The sequence below is a fragment of the Mesoplodon mirus genome (assembly GCF_964341445.2).
Source record: "Mesoplodon mirus genome assembly, chromosome: 14".
Classification (NCBI taxonomy): Eukaryota; Metazoa; Chordata; class Mammalia; order Artiodactyla; family Ziphiidae; genus Mesoplodon; species Mesoplodon mirus.
Genome location: NC_138990.1, coordinates 60,074,533 through 60,095,122, shown reverse-complemented (window position 1 = coordinate 60,095,122; position 20,590 = coordinate 60,074,533). Strand labels below are relative to the sequence as shown.

Below are 20,590 nucleotides of genomic sequence, written 5' to 3'. Positions count from 1 at the left end.
TGAGAAGCCTGTACACCACAACAAAGAGTAGCCCCCGCTCGCCACAACTAGAGAAGCTCGCACACAGCAACGAAGACCCAACACAGTCAAAAATAAATAAAATAAATTCAAAAAATAAAATAAACAAATGGGACCTAAGTAAACTTAAAAGCTTCTGCACAGCAAAGGAAACCATAAACAAAATGAAAAGACAACCCACAGAATGGGAAAAAATATTTGCAAAGGAAGCAACTGACAAGGAATTAATCTCCAAAATATACAAACAGCTCATGCAGCTCTATGTCAAAAAATGAACACCACAATCAAAAAATGGGCAGAAGATCTAAATAGACATTTCTCCAAAGAAGACATACAGATGGCCAAAAAGCACATGAAAAGATGCTCAACATCACTTATCATCAGAGAAATGCAAATCAAAACTACAATGAGGTATCACCTCACACAGGTCAGAACGGCAACCATCATAAAGTCTACAAACAATAAATGCTGGAGAGGGTGTGGAGAAAAGGGAACCCTCTTGCACTGTTGGTAGGAATGTAAATTGATATAACCACTATGGAGAACAGTATGGAGGTTCCTTAAAAAACTAAAAATAGAACTACCATATGATCCAGCAATCCCACTACTGGGCATACATCTGGAGAAACACCATAATCCAAAAGGATACGTGCACCCCAATGTTCATTGCAGCATTGTTTACAATAGCCAAGAAATACATGGAAGCAACCTAAGTGTCCATCAACCGAGGAATGGATAAAGAAGATGTGGTACATACAATGGAATATTACCCAGCCATAAAAAGAATGAAATAATGCCATTTGCAGCAACATGGATGGACCTAGAGATTATCATACTAAGTGAAGTAAGTGAGAGAAAGACAAATATCATATGATATCGCTTATATGTGGAATCTAAAAAAAGGTTCAAATGAACTAATTTACAAAGTATAAAGAGACACAGATGTAGAAAACAAACTTATGGTTACCGGGGAGGAAGGGGGAGAGGGATAAACTGGGAGATTGGGATTGACATATACACACTACTATATATAAAACAGATAACTAATAAGGACCTATTGTATAGCACAGGGAACCTACTCAATACTCTGTAATGACCTATATGGGAAACGAATCTAAAAAAGAGTGGATATATGTATATGTATAACTGATTCACTTTGCTGTACAGCAGAAACTAACACAGCATTATAAATCAACTATACTCCAATAAAAATTTTTTTAAAAAAAGAGAGAGAGAGATCATTAGGGCTGCCTCCTCAGTTTCAAAAAGTGGTAGATGGGTGGGATTATTGCCTGGGTTTCAACAGGCCAGATGACCGACCTCTGCCTAAATCAAAGTGGTACTGCCCAAAGCTATGGGGGCTCTATCCTGCCCAGCAGAGCCATGGGGGCATGGCTACCTCCACCTAGATTTAGAAAGATGAAGCAACCTGGAGCCATGGGTCCACAACCCAAGCAGAGGGTCACTTGAGGGCAAGGTCGCTGAAGGAAGCCACTACTAGGGCAGTGCCAGTGAAGCCATCAGGCCACCCTTGGGGCCCCAGACTGGTAGAACCACCAGCATGCAATTGCAACCCATGAGAGATGCTGTGTGGCTACACCCAATAAAGCCATGGGAGGCGAGCATATCCCAGTATGTCCAGAGGGTGAGACCACCCCCACACCATGCCTCAGGTGGGTCTGGAAGGTAAGACCTCTGCCCCACAGAGCAGAACATCTAATTAAAGAAGATTGTTCTCAAGCTTTAAGATTTAATGTTGTTTGTCTTCTGGGGTTTTGGACTTGCTTGGAATCTGTTACCCTTCTTTCTCTCCTATTTCTCCCTTTTGGAATGAAATGTCTGTTCTATACCTGTCCCATCATTGTATTTTGGAGGCACATAATTTGTTTGATTTCACAGGATCACGGCTAGGGGGAATTTTCTTAGAATGAAGCATACCTTGAGTCTCACCCATATCTGATTAAGATGGTATTTAGAATTAGGAGTTTAACAGATGCACACTACTAGGTATAAAACAGATAAAAAAAACAAGGACCCACTGGATAGCACAGGGAACTATATTCAATATCTTGTAATAACCTATAGTGGAAAAGAATCTGAAAAAGAATATATGTGTGTGTGTGTGTGTGTGTGTGTGTGTGTGTATATATATATATATATCTGAATCACTTTGCTGTAACACCTGAAATTAGCACAACATTGTAAATCAACTATACTTCAATTTTTAAAAAATATGGTATTTATATGAAATTTTATTCTTTAGACTTTTCTGTTTGTGTCCCCCCAGTTTCACATGTTGAAATTCTAACACTCAAAATGATGGTGTTAAAAGGTGGGACCTTTGGAAGGTCACTAGGTCATGAGAGCGGGGCCCTCACAAATGAGATTAGTGCCCTAGATCCCACAGAGCTCCCTGAGTCCTTCTGCCGAGTGAGGATATAATGATAAGTCTGCAACCCAGGAAAGTACCCTCACCCAATGTTGCTGGTGCCCTGATCTCAGATTTCCAGCCTCCAGAACTGTGAGAAATAAATTTCCGTTGTTTATGAGCACACAGTTTGTGACATTTTGTTATAGCAGCCTGAATGGACTAAGACAAGGACTATACAAATATCTTGTCAGATTTCTCTTTCTGAAGTGTTTGATTTTTAGTGATAACAGTGAGGGCAGAAGCCTTGTCTGTCTGCCTCACTGTTACACACCCTAATACAGCTCTTTATACATAATAGGTATTCAATATATTATAAATTATTGAATGAAATGACATCTGTAAAGCACTATGCCTGTATGAAGGATAGCAGCATTATTTTTGCCACTGTCAAATAACTTTTTTCTGTTCCTATGGCATTTACTTTCTACCTTGTACTATTTTCACAACTATACTGTAAGTTGCTTGAAGACATATTTCATGTGTGAGTACCCTTTATATCCTCCGTAACACCATATCTTTGCACATACAATTCACTCAGTAAAATTCTAAAAGCTTGCCAGCAAGAAATAACCTTACAAAAAATGATTTTTCCATTATAAAAAGCATTACACACACACAGCATTTCACAGGACTTGGTATATAAGGTTACAAATAAACTGAATTTGCTGGACGTGAAAATTATATGGACATGCCTTTGAATACAGTGAGTTAATTAAAAGCATATGTCCAAAAAGTATTTTTGCTTTTTTAATTTAAAAGGGGTAGTCCTTGAAATATTAATATAGGGAAAAGTGGAAAGAGCACTGAACTTGGAGGCAGGAAGGCCTAAATCAGAATCCAGATTTCACTACTTATAAGCTGTGTAATGATGGGTAAGACATTTACCTTCCTGAGTCTGCATTCCTTACCTGTAAAGTGAGATAACACTTATCTCATACTATTTATGTGACGATTAAACAGGAAAGTGTCCAGCATAGTATCTAATACTTAATGGGTGTTCAATGAATATTTATACAGAAAAATTTAAAGCTGTGTATTTCTACCACATGTATTACTTTTATGAATAACTTTAAGTTAGCAAGGTTTAGTTGAAAATGAACTAACTATAGATTTAAGACACTGGGTTCTAGTTCTAATTCTACTATTTACCAACAATTTGGCATTGGGCTCTAAAATTCTTCTTAATTCCCTGTTAAAATAGGGATAATATAACCTATTCTACCTACCTGACAGGAAGTTATGAGGATAAAAAACAAAAAAAATGTAAAAGTGATGTGAAAGAGCTGTTGGTGTTTCATTAATTAGAAATACGTGGTAGTAGGCTTCCCTGGTGGCACAGTGGTTGAGAGTCCGCCTGCCGATGCAGGGGACATGGGTTCGTGCCCCGGTCTGGGAGGATCCCACATGCCACGGAGCGGCTGGGCCCGTGAGCCATGGCCGCTGAGCCTGCGCGTCCGGAGCCTGTGCTCCGCAGTGGGAGAGGCCACGACAGTGAGAGGCCCGCGTACCGAAAAAAAAAAGAAAAAAGAAATACGTGGTAGCAGTTGTGGTGTTATAATTTGAATGATAAAAATAAAAGCCATGAATGTCCCAAAACGGGATTGTCTAAATATTTAAAGAGATACCATATATTCATTAAAAATATACATAGATGGGTTAAATAATAATATTGAGGCTTTGATTCAACATAACATAGGAGAGGAGAAGTAGGTCAGGCTATAAGTGAAACAGGATTGGTCCCGATTTAATAACCATTAAAGCTGGGTGGGGCTTCCCTGGTGGCGCAGTGGTTGGGAGTCCGCCTGCCGATACAGGGGACACGGGTTCGTGCCCCGGTCCGGGAGGATCCCACATGCCGTGGAGCGGCTGGGCCCGTGAGCCATGGCCGCTGAGCCTGCGCGTCTGGAGCTTGTGCTCCGCAACGGGAGAGGCCACAGCAGTGAGAGGCCCGCGTACTGCAAAAAAAAAAAAAAAAAAAAAGCTGGGTGATGTGTACCTGGGACCCATTATAATATTCTGCTCACTTTTATATGTTTGAAAACTTTAATAAAAAGTTTTTTAAAATATGTAAATGACATATTGAAAGATACATGTAAATGAAATGTAGTGTAATTAAATAATATATGCAAATATATGCTAGTTAAGAGGTCATTAGTGACTTTTGTGAGTTCAGCTGTAATGTGAGGAAGCAAGGACACAAGTTGGAATGGAAGAGTCTGAGTGAATTAAAGTGACTGATTAGGGTTAGACAGCCACCCAAAATGGCCACCATCAATTCCTTTCCTGCCTGTAAGTACATGTCACTTCTCTCACTGAAACGTGAGGTCTCCTGTCCCTTCTCTTGACTCTGTGATGGCTTTGTGACCTGCCTTAACACATAGAATGCAGTGCAAGTGACATCGTGCCATTTTGGGTCTAGCCTTTAAAACATATTTATACTTATATTTTTTCTTTTTATGAAAACACAGTTATATATATTACAAATTAAAAGTCTGCTGCTGTTGCAAAGCCATGGCAGACTAAGGAGTTGTTGAGGGCTAAATTATTCTCCAAGGTGAAAGATTTCCTTCAGTTGTATTAATATATCTACCCAAAATGTGATTCCATCACACCCTATCCCAACGTATCCCCACACCACCTCAGGCTTTCAAAGTAGGCAGTTTCATGATTATGTTGGAAAAACCACTAGTTCTCTTTAGGAAAGACGGGGCAATTGAAGTCTTTCTGGTTGCCTGACATTCTCCCATTTTATGGCTTATACTGGACTTACACATTTCACATCGTCTAGCATCTTCAATGCTAAATAATTACCTAAATTCCAAGAGCTTGACTGAAAGCTTAAATTGAAGGTGCTGTTTTTTAAGTTCTAGAAAATGCTCATTCTCTAAAGAGTGCTCTCTAAAGAAAAACCAGTGCTGGCCATCCTAACAGTTTCAGCAGTTCCTGTTTTGATGCTGAGCTCTCCATTGCTATTTGTTTCCATCCTTTCCTTCACCAACCCCCTACCACAATGCCACCTTATATAGAGGTTTTTTTTTTTTTTTTGTAATTATCACCAACTCCCTAATGTTTCCTTGATACATTCGGTTTCAAGTTTTATTGTTACAATATAAAGTATTTTTGCTGGCCTTAAAAAAAAAAGAGTTAAGGACAATCACTTAAAAGAACAGAAATTCAGTCCATAGCTTCCAAAGCATCAGAGAGGAAAAAAAGCATGGGAACAGGGAGGTAATGAAAACTTCATCAATATGATACATAGAAATAATACATTTATTGTGATTTCAGATACATTTAAAGAGGCCATATGTTAGGTGATAAAATCAGTCTTAATAAATTTAAGAGGGTTGAAATCACATCAAGCATCTTTTCTGACCACAATAATATGAAAACAGAAATTGACTACATGAAAACTGAAAAAATTCACAAATATGTGGAGATTAAACAACATGCTACTGAAAACCACATGGGCCAAAGAAAAAAATCAAAAGAGAAATAAAAAAATACCTGGAGTAAATGAAAATGGACATGTAACACACCAAAATCCATGGGATGCCGTAAAAGCAATTCTATGAGGGATGTTCACAGCAATAAATGTCTACTTCAAGAAACAAGAAAAGTCTCAAATAAACAACCTACACCTCAAGGAACTAGAAAAAGAGGAACAAACAAAGTCCAAAGTTAATAAAAGGAAAGAGATAAAGATTAGAGGAGAAATAAATTGGAGACTAAAAAGACAGTAGAAAAGATCAATACACCTAAGAGTTGATTCTTTGAAAAGATAAAGAAAACTGACAAACCTATAGCTAGACTCACCAAGAAAACAAGAGAGAGGACTCAAATAAATAAAATCAGAAATGAAAGAGGAGATAATACCACTGATACCACAGAAATAAAAAGAATCATAAGAGACTACTATGAAAAATTACATGCCAAAAAATAGAGCAACCTAGAAGAAATGGATAAATTTGTAGAAACATACAGCCTACAAAAATTGAATTATGATGAAAAAGAAAATCTGAACAGATGGATTACTAGTAAGGAGACTGAATCAGTAATCAAAACTCTCCCAACAAACAAAAGTCCAGGACCAGATGGCTTCACTGGTGAATTCTACCAAGCATTCAAAGAATTAATACCAATCCTTCTCAAACTCTTAAAAAACAGAAGAGGAAGGAACTCTTCCAAACTCATTTTACAAGGCCAGCATTATCCTGATACCAAAACCAATCAAGGATGTCACAAGAAAAGAAAATTATAGGCCAATGTCCCTGATGAACACAGATGCAAAAATCCTCAACAAAATATTAACAAACCAAATTCAACAATACATTAAAAGGATCATACACTACGATCAAGTGGGATTTATTCTAGGGTTGCGTGGATGATTCAACATCCACAAATCAGTCCATGTGATACACCACATTAACAAAATGAAGGATAAAAATCATATGATCATGGGACTTCCCTGGTGGCGCAGTGGTTGGGAGTCTGCCTGCCAATGCGGGGGACACGGGTTCGAGTGCTAGTCCGGGAAGATCCCACGTGCTGCGGAACAACTAAGCCCGTGTACCATAACTACTGAGCCTGCGCTCTAGACCCACGAGCCACAACTACTGAGCCCGTGCTCCACAATAGGAGAAGCCACCTCCGTGAAGAGCACGTGCACTGCAACAGGAGTGACCCCCGCTTGCTGCAGCTAGAAAGAGCCTGCATGCAGCAACGAAGATCCAACACAGCCAGAATTAAATAAATAAAAAAATAAGTTAAAAAATATATAACCCAGTAATTTCCAAAATATACACAGCTCATACAATTTAATATCAAAAAAAATGAACAACCCAATCAAAAAATGGGCAGAGACCTAAATAGATATTTCTCCAAGGGAGACATACAGATGGCCAACAGGCACATGAAAAGATGCTCAACACTGCTAATTATTAGAGAAATGCAAATCAAAACCACAATGAGTTATCACCAGTCAGAACGGCTATCATCAAAAACCCTACAAATAAATGCTGGAGAGGGTGTAGAGAAGAGGGAACCCTCCTACACTGTTCTTGGGAATGTAAATTGGTGTAACCACTATGGAAAACACTATGGAGGTTCCTTAAAAAACTAAAAATAGAGCTACCATATGATCCAGCAATCCCACTCCTGGACATATATCTGGAAAAGATGAAAACTCCAATCTGAAAAGATACATGTACCCCAATGTTCACTGAAGCACTATTTACAATAGCCAAGATATGGAAGCAACCTAAGTGTTCATCAACAGATGAATGGATAAAGAAGATGTGGGGTGTGTGTGTGTGTGTGTGTGTGTGTGTAATGTATATATATACACACACACACACACACACACACACACATATATATATATAGGAACATTACTCAGCCATAAAAAAAGAATGAAATATTGCCATTTGCAGCAATATGGATGGAGCTAGAGATTATCATACTAAGTGAAGTCAGAGAAAGACAAATATTATGATATCACTTATATGTGGAATCTAAAAAATAATACAAATGAATCTATTTACAAAACAAAAACAGACACACAGACATAGAAAACAAGCTTATGGTTACCAAAGGGGAAAGGGAATGGGGGGGGGGGAGATAAATCAGGACTATGGGATTAACAGATAGACACTACTATATATAAAATAGATAAGCAACAAGGATTTACTGTATGACACAGCGAACAATATTCAATATTCAATATTTGTAATAACCTATAATGGAAAAGAATCTGAAAAAGAATATATATGTATATATTCTGTATATACACACAGACACACACATATATATAACAGAAGCACTTTGCTGTACACCTGAAACTAACACAATATTGTAAATCAACTATACTTCAAAACAAAACAAAAAAACCCCCAAAGTATATAACCCAGAAGGCTTCTTTTTGATATACTCTGAAAACACAAAATAAATTATTTTGTTTAGAAAGTGATTTCCATGGAAACATCCTATTAAGATCTCCTCCCAAAGAATAAGTCCATCTATTTCACAATTTGATTTAATTTTTGTTTTTTTTATGTTGATCAAAGCCATAAATACACATTGTGTCAACCAGTTTCATAAGATTTTTTAATAAAATAATTGTACTCTTTTGGTCAATGCTCTTATTATTTCCTTAAGTGTTCTAAATAACATGCTTCTATTTCTGTTGACTTCTTCAGTTTAGTGACTTCCTACTTACTTCCTTCATGGAGAATGAAGATTTAGCTCTTTGATCTCCTTGCCATCAACACAGGTACACTCCCATTCTTCCAATATGTTTATATCTTACCTTTGGTTAAATCGCTGTTCTTCATTAGTATTATTGTGACTATGTATGATAGTCAAAGAGGAACCATGTAGTAGACTATGGTTACTTTTTCCTTTGCTACATAACTTTTTTCCCTAAAGTGTCCTGTTCTATTATTTACTTAGCTTTCTATGAACTTAATAGTTCAACTCCAAATTCACACCACTGTCTAAATCATCTCTCAAGATGCTCATTCACATCTAATTTTCCACCAATTTCATCTTCCTGAAGCTGCTCCTAAAGCCTCTGACCTGTGTCAATACAGACTGGCTCCTCTTTCTGCCTGGGCACTGCTGTCTTCTTGGGAAGGCCCTTCAACTTCCTCCCACATTGAATCTCCTATTTACTATATCTTATGCCTTCCTCTTTTTTGGTTTACTTCTTCCTTTTAATGGAGCATATCCTTCCGGAGATTCCTCAGAAAGGTTACCAGACCCTGAATGTCTTAAAAATCTCTTTATTCTACCTTCAGATAAAATTCATAACTGGCCTCAGTACAGAATTCTGAGTTTGATGTCACTTTCCTTCAGAATTTTGAATGCATTTTTTCATTATCTCCTAATTTCTAGCATTGCTTTTGAGAAGTCCAAGCCATTCTAATTCCTGATCCTTTGTATGTGACATGTTTTTTCTCTTGGAAAGCTTGCAGAATCTTTTCTTTGGTCTATATATTCTGAACTTTCATGAGGATGTGCCTTGGGGTGGAACTATTTTTATCTGTTGTGCAAGGCACTTGGTAGACCCGCTCAGTCTGGAATCTTGCATCATTCAATCCTGGGAAACCTCCGTTCATCATTTCACTGATATTCTCCCCTCTAGATTTCCTTTTATCCAGAGCTTGGATATAGTGGACTGGTCCTCTAAATTTCTCTTTTCTCTCCTGTGTTCCATCTCTTCAACATCTTTCTCTACTTCCCAGGAACTTACCTTAAGTTTATATCCCAAACTCTTTATTAAATTGACTATTTCTTCTATCATGATTTTAATTTTTCGAGGGTTCTTTTTATTTCCCGAATATTCCTTGTTTCATGGATGCAATACCTTTTCTCTCTGGGAATATTAAATGATAGGATTTTATTTGTTTTGTTTCTTTTTTCCCTGCATAGGCGGTATTAGTTTTTTCTGATTGGTTGTTCTCTATCTTCCGTGTTAGAGGCCTTCATCAGATGTCTGGTCATTCATGAGATGCCCACTGATGTTTAAAGGTAAGGAACTAAAAAGCTGACTAGAAGCTTTTACACATATATGGAGCTTGCTGATCATGAACTTTAATATTAGGTGATCTGGCTAGACTTTCTGTTGGAGAACCACTGATGTCAGCATTATTACCTCTTTCCACCTGGGCTGACAAGATTACCCAGAGACTTTCAAACTCCTCCTGTAGAATTGGCTGTCAGCATTTTAGGAACCATGTAGGAGAAGAAGGCTGGGAGTGGGAGGACAAGTTCACCATTAAATATTTCACTTAATTCTCTTGTTTTTGGTGAAGCAGAGTGACAGAAACCACAGCCTAGAATAAGGATTGGAGGGTCCTGAACTTCTCCCCTGGGAGCTGAATGCCCTGCACAGCCCTGTAACGACCTACAGGGGGAAGTGAGTGTGGGGCTGGGAATAGTGGGTATTAATGGAAAACACGTGGTCCTTAGAGTCAACTAACTCCCTGAAACCTTCTCACTTATCCCCGTGTGCCAAATGTGCAGCAGCTAAGCATTTACTTCCTGTTAAAAAACTGAAATGTTCTTCTCTTATAATGCTGAATAAATTACTTGGAGGGCTCTAGTCCAACAACTGTGGCATTTATGGGCTCATGGTGTAATAAGCAGTCTCCCACCCACTCATTCTAAAGCAAACATTGACAGTTGACCAGCACTGACTATTTATACACAATTGTTGGTCAGCTTTTCGGATATCTCATTCTTAAATATAAATGGACCACCAAACAGCATCAGACATTTGAGAAAAGCTTGCAACCTGAAAACAAACAAACAAACAGACAAACATAAAAGTGGAAAATAATCTCAGAGGAAAGAAAAATAATTCAGGGAAGAGAACTTTTAAAAAATTAGAATTAGTGTTCAGGAACCAGGAATTTTCAATACATTATTTCACAGTCGCGTCATAAGACAGAAATCATTATTCCCATTATAAAGATTGGGAAATTGGCGTGTCGAATGAGTATGCCTTGTGTAAGCTAATGCTCCCAGCCAGTGACATGGCTGGGATGTGAGTCTTCACGTTCAGATTCCCTACTGCTCTTTTAGTTGAACCACAGCAGCTTTGGTATTTATAAACTCCACACACAGTGTATAGTTCTACAGAACCATATGAAGATCTGTCCCAAATACGTGAAACCACAAAATCTTTGCTTGGAAAGCATTTGTCTTTATTTTTGTCCCTTGCATGCTATTCTTTTGGCCTAGGAATCTTTCATTGGTAACTTAAAATCATTAACATTCGTAATAGGAACAACTTTAAGTTGCATGTTCTCAAGAAACCTATTGCAGAAGGAAACACAGGGACAGAGGTATGACCAAGAGAGGCTAAATTTAGAATTTGAGATTCTAACCAAATTCTACCTAAGTAGTCTCTCCCCAGATTTGGGGTTTATTATTTACTTACGTAACATTGGTTGTGGCAGGGGTCATGAATACCCCATAACAGAAACTCAATAAATGTGTGTTGAACAAATAAAAGAAAGGAAAAAATAATGAATGAATGGATGAAGGTTTCAACTCTTTCCAAATAATTATTTAAAAGCAAAGATACATTTTGATAAAACAAAATCACTAAATTTTCACAATCTATGTTAAAGATCATAAATACCAAACATTTCACACTGCATAAATGTAAATACACATTAAGTATATCCAATAAAGTTTAGAACACTTTAAAATCAGTTTAGGGACTTCCCTGGTGGCACAGTGGTTAAGAATCTGCCTGCCAATGCAGGGGCCACGGGTTCAATCCCTGGTCCAGGAAGATTCCACATGCTGCAGAGCAACTAAGCCCATGTGCCACAACTACTAAGCCTGCACTCTAGAGCCTGCGAGCCACAACTACTGAGCCCACGCGCCTAGAGCCTGCACTCTGCAACAAGAGAAGCCACCGCAATGAGAAGCCCGCACACCACAACAAAAGAGTAACCGCCGCTCACCGCAACGAGAAAGTCCATGCACAGCAACAAAAACCCAACGCGGCCAAAAATAAATTAATAAAAAAAATCAGTTTAAACACAAGCATAGGATGAAAAGCAATACTTTGTTTTTCGAGTGATTGTTTTTATAATCATTCAAACTGGGCAATAACTTTGCAAAATACTAAAAATGAAAAAAAAAGCAATGCAGGAAATACCCATGTAAGTTTTTACTTTTACAATGTAGACTGCAATGTAAAGCTTGGGTCAATTCCACAGCCAATCCATACTAAGTCAGTAAAAGAAACCTGAAATGATCCATATCAGGCTTTGGACAAAAATAAGTCTTTTATGAACAGGCCACTAATACAATAATAAAATGAAGAAGCAAATTCTAAGCCTGGTGCTTTGATTTACCACAGTGAAAGTGCCCTCTGTAGCCATTGTGAACACAGCAGCAAGTGGCAGAGGGAAAGCTGCCACTGGTCCAGATTTTACACACACACACACACACACACACAACACCACCATACGTAACACTCAGTGATCTCATTGTTCCATGCATTGTATACAGATAAACTTATTTAATGAATTGGTTACTACAGGCAGAATACTTTAGAACCTTCAAACTCATTGATGTGGACAGAAATTCCTCATTAAGTATCTCTCTTCTTGATTTTTCCCCATAGAACCCATGAAAGACGCTATCACCATTTAAAAATTTTGTTATTAAAAATAATATCCTCAGTCAATAGCCCAAAAATGAAATTTAAATTAGCCTGAAAAATCTCATTATTAGTATATGTATAATTTTCACTGGGCACTGTGAAATATTAGGTGGGGCAAAAGAGTAACAGGGCATGTGTGGTTTAAATAGGGCAATCACGGTGGTGACCGGACCGTTACATGAAAGCAAATACAATGCTATCCAGATACTCCTTATTCCTAGATGAGAATCCTAGACCACCTCAGGGGAATCATATTCACAAGAGGAAGGTTAAGTGGCAGGAACTGCCAGACAGAAATGCTGTATCAGGTAAAGGCAGCATTAGGTTATGTGGTCCATGCTGATGCCCAAAGGGAAAATTCATATTTTTCACCTTTTCCTTTTCACTGAAAATCTAACCCATAGGAAATAACATTCACTTCAACTGAAAAAGAAACTTTCCCTTTCCCTCCCTGACTCCGAAAATGAACTAGTAATACTGTAAAGTAGGAAAATTACTTAAATCTCAGCTTCCCTAAAGAGTTTATGTTTGGCATACTAGAGATATTTCCAACACCATTCCTTAAATTCCTCTAAAGACCTCTCCCACTTACAGCAGGACTTGCCCAAGACTTCAATAAGGCCTTTTTCTTCACAAGTTCCAATATTCGAAGTTACTTGGAAATTGTAATGGAAAAAACAAATAGGTGAAAAAAATAGTTTAAAAAAAATCCCATGTATTCTCCTAATTCATCTCCAAAAATATACAATGTATATATAATTGAAATCCATCTTGAATTATAAAAACACTCTGAGATCCTCTCATACATTTTTCCTAAAAAAATTCAGAAAGATGTCTCCCATCAATCTATAATTACATTAGTTTAAGTCATCTCCTTGTACACTTAACCAGTGTGTCCAGTCAGAAGGATACAGGAAAATAATAATGAGTTACTTCTATGTGCCACATACTCTTTTAGCTGCATCACAAAAAAAGCGTGAAAGATCTAAGGTTTCATGCCAACTCTGCTATTTGCTAGCTGTGTAATATTGGGCCTACTACTCAAATGCTCTCAGTCTTAATGTCAGCATCTGTAGATTGCGGGTAATAATAGTTATGTCATAGAGTTACTGTAGGGTTGAAACTAGCTAATGGTTGTAGTCAAGGCTTAGGAACCATAGTTAGCACCTAGTGTTAGATGCCTCAAATCAGTGCCAAGAAAACAGAACTAAGAACCAGAACTGTAGCAGAAAGGAAAAGCTGGACAGAATTTCTGGCAAAGAGCTGAGGAATCAAATTAATATTCTCTCAAGAATCTTCAGACTTAGGCCTGCAACCATCTGGAGGGAAGGTATGGAGAACTATTAGGAAGAAGCCTTGGGGCAGACTGGTTCTCACACAAAACTAAAGGTTACAGATGGGACCAGACTGTCCTCTAGATCGCAACAGGTGACTCAAGTTGTGTTGGCACGCAGAAGCAATGCAAGAGGGTTTGCTTTGAAAAATACGTAATATTATGTAAACTGTTATTACTACACCCATAAATGCATCCTAACTTACACAGACATGTGCTGCCAAGCAGATATGGAGTTACATGCTGTGTGGCTGAACAGAGAAGACAGAATAGGTGAGTAGGTAAGAATATCAGAGAAAACAAAGAATGTGGTAACAAAACTATATTAGAGATGCCATATAGGGTGACAGCTAAGCATTCAAGCTCTAAAAACAAAATGTCTATTTTCAAATCTTGGCTCCACCACTTACATTTCAACATGAACTCAGGCAAGGTAAATAAATAATTTTTATGTGCCTTAGTTTCCTCCTGTGTAAATATGAATAATATTAATAGGTACCTCATAGCATTGTTATAAGGATTAAAAAGTTAATATATGGGCTTCCCTGGTGGCGCAGTGGTTAAGAATCTGCCTGCCAATGCAGGGGACATGGGTTCGAGCCCTGGTCCGGGAAAATCCCACATGCTGCGGAGCAACTAAGCCCGCACACCACACCTACTGAGCCTGCACTCTAGAGCCCGAGCCACAACTGCTGAAGCCCACGTGCCTAGACCCTGTGCTCCGCAATGAGAGAAGCCACCACAATGAGAAGCCCGCACACCGCAATGAAGAGGCAACTAGAGAAAACCTGAGCACAGCACCGAAGACCCAACAGAGCCAAAAATAATTTTTAAAAAAAAAGTTGATATACATAAAGCACTTAGAAGATTGCCTGGCACACGGTAAGCATCATTTTCCTAATCTGTAAATTGGGAACAATAAAACGTATTAATCCATAGGTTGTTATAAGAGCTAAATAAATCATATCTGTAAAGTGCTTAGTACATAATAAATCAATATTTAGTATTTTTATTAAAACATGGGTGGGTACCAAAAATAATTTTTAATCCAGAGAAAAATATTTCATAGTAGAAAATAACAGAAAATATCATGAAAAGTGTTATTCCCGTTTTGGTGTTGACATTATTTACTGGGAAACCATGAGTAAATTTGGCATGCTTATCCTCTTTCCACTGTACGAAACACATCTGAATCATTCCATCTCTGAGATCTGTCAAAGGATTTAAGACAGATACGAATGACGGAAGACAAAAAAGAAGAAGGAGAAGGAGAAGGAGGAGAAGGAGAAAAAGAAACCACAAATATAACAGCAAATAAAACAGCAATTCTGAAATAATATTCCTCTGTGAATTCCTCTATAATTCCTCTGTGAATATTCATTCACTGGCAAAAAAGAAAATTTAATAACATAAATTAATCACCAAGAAACTATTTACAATTTTACTTACAGAGAAAACGACACTTTTAAAATTTACAAATGGGCACTCCTAAAGCAATTTGTTACAATAAGCCTTCTGAAGAACAAAACAAATGTTGGCATTAAATTAAGAATTTAAAAGTCAATTAATTGGAACCCAAATAAGCATAACTTCTTATAAAGTCCATAATGAAACCAAGAGAGTAAGTAGTCAACGGAACCAAGAAAATTTTGAGGAGGCTGTGGTCAACAGCGGGCCAACTGTTGAGAGGCTAAGGCACCTGGGATACCTGGAAAATGTCCAGTGAGGTTTAGCAGCAAGGGTATAATTTGTGATATTGACAAAATCATTGCATATGGGATTGGGATTGTGGAAAATACCAGATAAATCACAGTACAACCCAGGAAATGATTTCTTTTCTTTTCTTTTCTTTTTTTAAATAATAAAACAGCTTTATTGAGAGGTAGGCATCATGTAACCTAAGGATTTGTATCTATCTATCTATATATTTTTTAACATCTTTATTGGAGTATAATTGCTTTACAATGGTGTTTTAGTTTCTGCTTTATAACAAAGTGAATCAGCTATACATATACATATATCCCTATATCTCCTCCCTCTTGCGTCTCCCTCCCACCCTCCCTACGCCACCCCTCTAGGTGGTCACAAAGCACAGAGCTGATCTCCTTGTGCTATGTGGCTGCTTCCCACTAGCTATTTTACATTTGGTAGTGTATATATGTCCATGCCACTTGCTCACTTCATCCCAGCTTACCCTTCCCCCTCCCCGTGTCCTCAAGTCCATACTCTACGTCTGTGTCTTTATTCCTGTCCTGCCACTAGGTTCATCAGAACCTTTCTGTTTTTTTTTAGATTCCATATATATGTGTCAGCATACGGTATTTGTTTTTCCCTTTCTGACTTACTTCACTCTGTATGACAGTCTCTAGGTCCATCCACCTCACTACAAATAACTCAATTTCGTTTCTTTTTATGACTGAGTAATATTCATTCATTGTATATAGGTGCCACATCTTTTTTATCCATTCCTCTGTCGACAGACACTTAAGTTGCTTCCATGTCCTGGCTATTGTAACTAGTGCTGCAATGAACATTGTGGTACATGACTCTTTTTGAATTATTGTTTTCTCAGGGTATATGCCCAGTAGTGGGATTGCTGGGTCATATGGTAGTTCTAGTTTTCATTTTTTAAGGAACCTCCATGCTGTTCTCCATAGGGGCTGTATCAATGTACATTCCCACCAACAGTGCAAGAGGGTTCCCTTTTCTCCACACCCTCTCCAGCATTTATCGTTTGTAGATTTTTTGATGATGGCCATTCCCACTGGTGTGAGGTGACACCTCATTGTAGTTTTGATTTGGGAAATGATTTTTATAGAGAGAGGAGCAAAAGACAAAGCATAAGTCACTAACTTTGAGTTAGGATAAGCTTCTCCAACTTGGAGATATTCAAACTGGGATTTTTTTTTCAAGTTATAATTTTTATTCTTACAGTGATAAATAAAGAAAATTGATATTGGGGATTCATTCCACAAAGCCTATTACTGGGTCACCCTATGGCCCAAAGTGAGAAGGAAAACTTTAATCTTTCCATCGAACAGCTGTTAATACACAAAAATTTAAGATGATACATATAAAAGGTTAAACCGAACGATGTTTTACTGGATTTTATTACAATTCTTCTGTGCTAAGAGACTCTTGGCTAGCAATGAAAGATTTAACACAATTTTTGGAGATGTTAAAAATCTCCAAAAGGATTTTTCTCCACCCTAAAAGGATTATGCAGACTAGAGTTTAAGAAACCACCTATAAATTCTTCTGATCAGTTCTGAATGACCATTAATACCATTTATCCATCCATCCAGACAGCACTGTCCAACAGAAATATAATGTGAGTTGCAAAAATAATTTAAAATTTTCTAGTACCCATATTTAAAGTTTAAAAAAGGTAAAATTAATTTTACTATTTTCTATTTAATCTAATATCCAAAATATTACCATTTCAACATGTAATAAATATACAATTATTGCTTAGGTATTTCGCATTCTTTTTTTCATACTAAACCTTTGAAATCCGGTGTGTATCTTACATTTCCAACACATCCCAATTTGAACTAGCCTAATTTCCAGTGTTCACCAGCCACTTGAGGCTACTGCCTGCCACACTGGACAGTGCAGGTCTAGAATCCAAGTTCTCTGGAAATGGGAACATGCATAGTCTCCTTCACAGATGTAACTGTAGCATTAAGAACAGTGTCTGGCACAAAATCAGCCCTCAATGAATATTTGTTGAATGAATAAACAAACAAATTAATCTATCAGTTTTATACACTATATTTTTTTTAAAATCCTATGACATAAATGAAATTTTAATTACATGATCGGAACTATTAAGAGAAGCATAGAATTATATCAATCCAATTCTATAGTTTAATGATACATAGTCAACACAAATTCCTAAATAGGTGTATACTTCCAAATACAGTATAAACACATTTTACTATAAACAGGGAACGAACAATAATCACTTTAAAGATGATTTTCCTAAACATTTAGTAGATCAAAATGTTGTCACACTACTCTAGTAAAATCAAGTAAATTATAGCTGTTCTCTCTGGAATGAATGAACTCCATATTCATCAAATACACACAATTCTTACATAGCCCACTACTATTTGCAAAGAAGTGTTTTTTGTCTTAATGTCCAATCCATTCTAAAACTGGCAAAATACCCTGAGAAAAGCATAATTCAAAAAGAGACGTGTACCACAATGTTCATTGCAGCACTATTTACGATAGCCAGGACATGGAACCAACCTAAATGTCCATCAACAGATGAATGGATAAAGAAGATGTGGCACATATATACAATGGAATATTACTCAGCCATAAAAAGAAATGAAATTGAGTTATTTGAGTGAGGTGGATGGACCTAGAGTCTGTCATACAGAGTGAAGTAAGTCAAAAAGAGGAAAACAAATAGCGTATGCTAACATATATATACGGAATCCTAAAAAAAAAAATGGTACTGATGAACCTAGTTGCAGGGCAGGAATAAAGATGTAGACATAGAGAATGGGCTTGAGGACACAGGGTGGGAGGCGGAAGCTGGGGCCAAGTGAGAGTAGCATCGACATATATACACTACTGAATGTAAAATAGTTAGCTAGTGGGAAGCAGCCGCATAGCACAGGGAAATCAGCTCGGTGCTCTGTGATGACCTAGAGGGGTGGGATAGGGAGGGTGGGAGGGAGGCTCAAGAGGAAGGGGATATGGGTCATATGTATGCACATGGCTGATTCACTTTGGTGTACAACAGAAACTAACAGTATTGTGAAGCAATTATATTTCAATAAAGATCTAAAAAAATTAAAATAAAACTGGCAAAAGAATATGCCAAATATAGCTTCAGATCCCTGACCAAACGTTAAATTATATTCATTATTTTTTAAATGCTTACCCTAGCCTAAAGTACTGAGATTATTTAATATAAATGAAATGGGCCCCCAAATAGCTGATGTTTACTAACAAAGGGGAGGGAGGAAAGCTTACCTTCTCTGCTAAGAGCTCTCGTATCTTGCTTGCTTGAACTCTAAATTTCATGAGCTGGGACTCCAGGGCTACACAGCGTTCTTTCCAATCTACTGGTCCTTCTGTCTCAGAAAGCTCTGCCATATTTATTCTAGGAAAGAAAGCATTCAATTGGCATAATATCAATTAGCATTCAGGATAATTCATTAAATCATTGAACACACATATTCTAGTCACCATCTAACGATATCTAGACGCAAGTTTTTAATTCTAAGATAAATTCCAGAACTGGTGAAAGCTCATGGAAAGAACTTAGGGGAGACAAGAGGCCAGGGTTGGAGGCCCAACTGGGTTACATAAACTTTCTGTTTAACTTAACCTTTCCATGTCTCAGCTTATCCAATCTAGAAAAAATGGGGAATGTGGCAATAACAAACCATTTGTCTCATGGGTAGGTTGTAAGGCACAAAATAACTACTGCTGTTCTTAACAACACTTTGGACGATATGACAGCACCAAACAAACAGAGCACTGTCATTGCTTTAGTTCTGCCCAACAGCCGACGTAAGATTGTTTAAATCTGTCCGTTTGTAATTTTACCATGTTCTTAAACTTACAGAATTATTACAGTTTTGATTCAATTGGTAGCATCATAGAATAACCTAAAGAAACTTCATATCAGTGCTACAATTATGGCTTAGACTTATTACTTACCACCACCCTATATTTGTCCAGGTCCAGGCTGTCTTTCTTTTTTTTTTTTTCCATCTTTATTGGAGTACAATTGCTTTACAATGGTGTGTTAGTTTCTGCTTTATAACAAAGTGAATCAGTTATACATATACATATGTTCCCATATCTCTTCCCTAAGGCTGTCTTTCAAACCAAAAATCCTTTGGCATGTTTAACTGGGCAAAGTATTACGACCCTGGACAAGTTTAGATAATTTTTATTTGGTGTAAGAAGAGAAAACATATAAACATGAAATTTAGAATCACCTACATTAAGTAAATCTGGATCAATGTTTTCGATGATGCTAACCTTCCTTTTGGAGGAGATGAATCCTAGGGAGAAGCATGGTAAAGGGGAAGCCAAGAGGCAGGAGAACTGGTTCTGAAATTCTAAAGTGCAAAAAACTATTGCTTGACTTTGGAAGCATAATTATTTCTAGCTCTGGGATTCATAAAAGTAGTTTTAAATGTTTGTTAATGTTTCATCAGACCATTTTCATAAATGGCTTGATAATGTATTTCTGAATTGCCCTTGCTATGAACTGACAAAATCTGCATTAGGAATGGCTCTTCAGGAGAAGCCAAGTCCTAGTCATAGAATATATGTGACAGCAAACTCTCAGAACCCCAGGATAGAACTGCAGTTGAAGCGTATTATTCTGTTCTTCTGTTTTACAAAAATATGTCTCCCTCACAAATTAACCAAGTTTATTTTCCCAATATTTAGTGTAATATAACCCCTTCTTAAATCTATACCAGTTTTTTAACTCTGATTATTTTCCTAGCATAAATATTGATTTGTGCTTAGATCAGCTTTCACATTAATACTTATATTATCACTCAATAATTTAGAAATAAATATAAGCAAAGTTATTCTACAAAGGCTACAACTTTATTAAGAGCTCCCCAACCATCTCAAAGCC

General features: G+C 37.3%; 1 protein-coding gene across 2 annotated transcripts in view; it reads right to left on the bottom strand.

The window, feature by feature from the left end:
* The window catches only part of PLEKHH2 (pleckstrin homology, MyTH4 and FERM domain containing H2), a 117,504-nt gene that overhangs the window by 91,832 nt on the left and 5,082 nt on the right, over positions 1-20,590 (bottom strand). For both annotated transcript variants that reach the window (XM_082643117.1, XM_082643118.1), the window contains exon 2: positions 18,958-19,087. In XM_082643117.1, coding sequence (XP_082499243.1) covers positions 18,958-19,080 — 123 coding nt within the window. In that variant the 5' untranslated portion in view covers positions 19,081-19,087. The remainder of the gene's footprint in view (positions 1-18,957; positions 19,088-20,590) is intronic.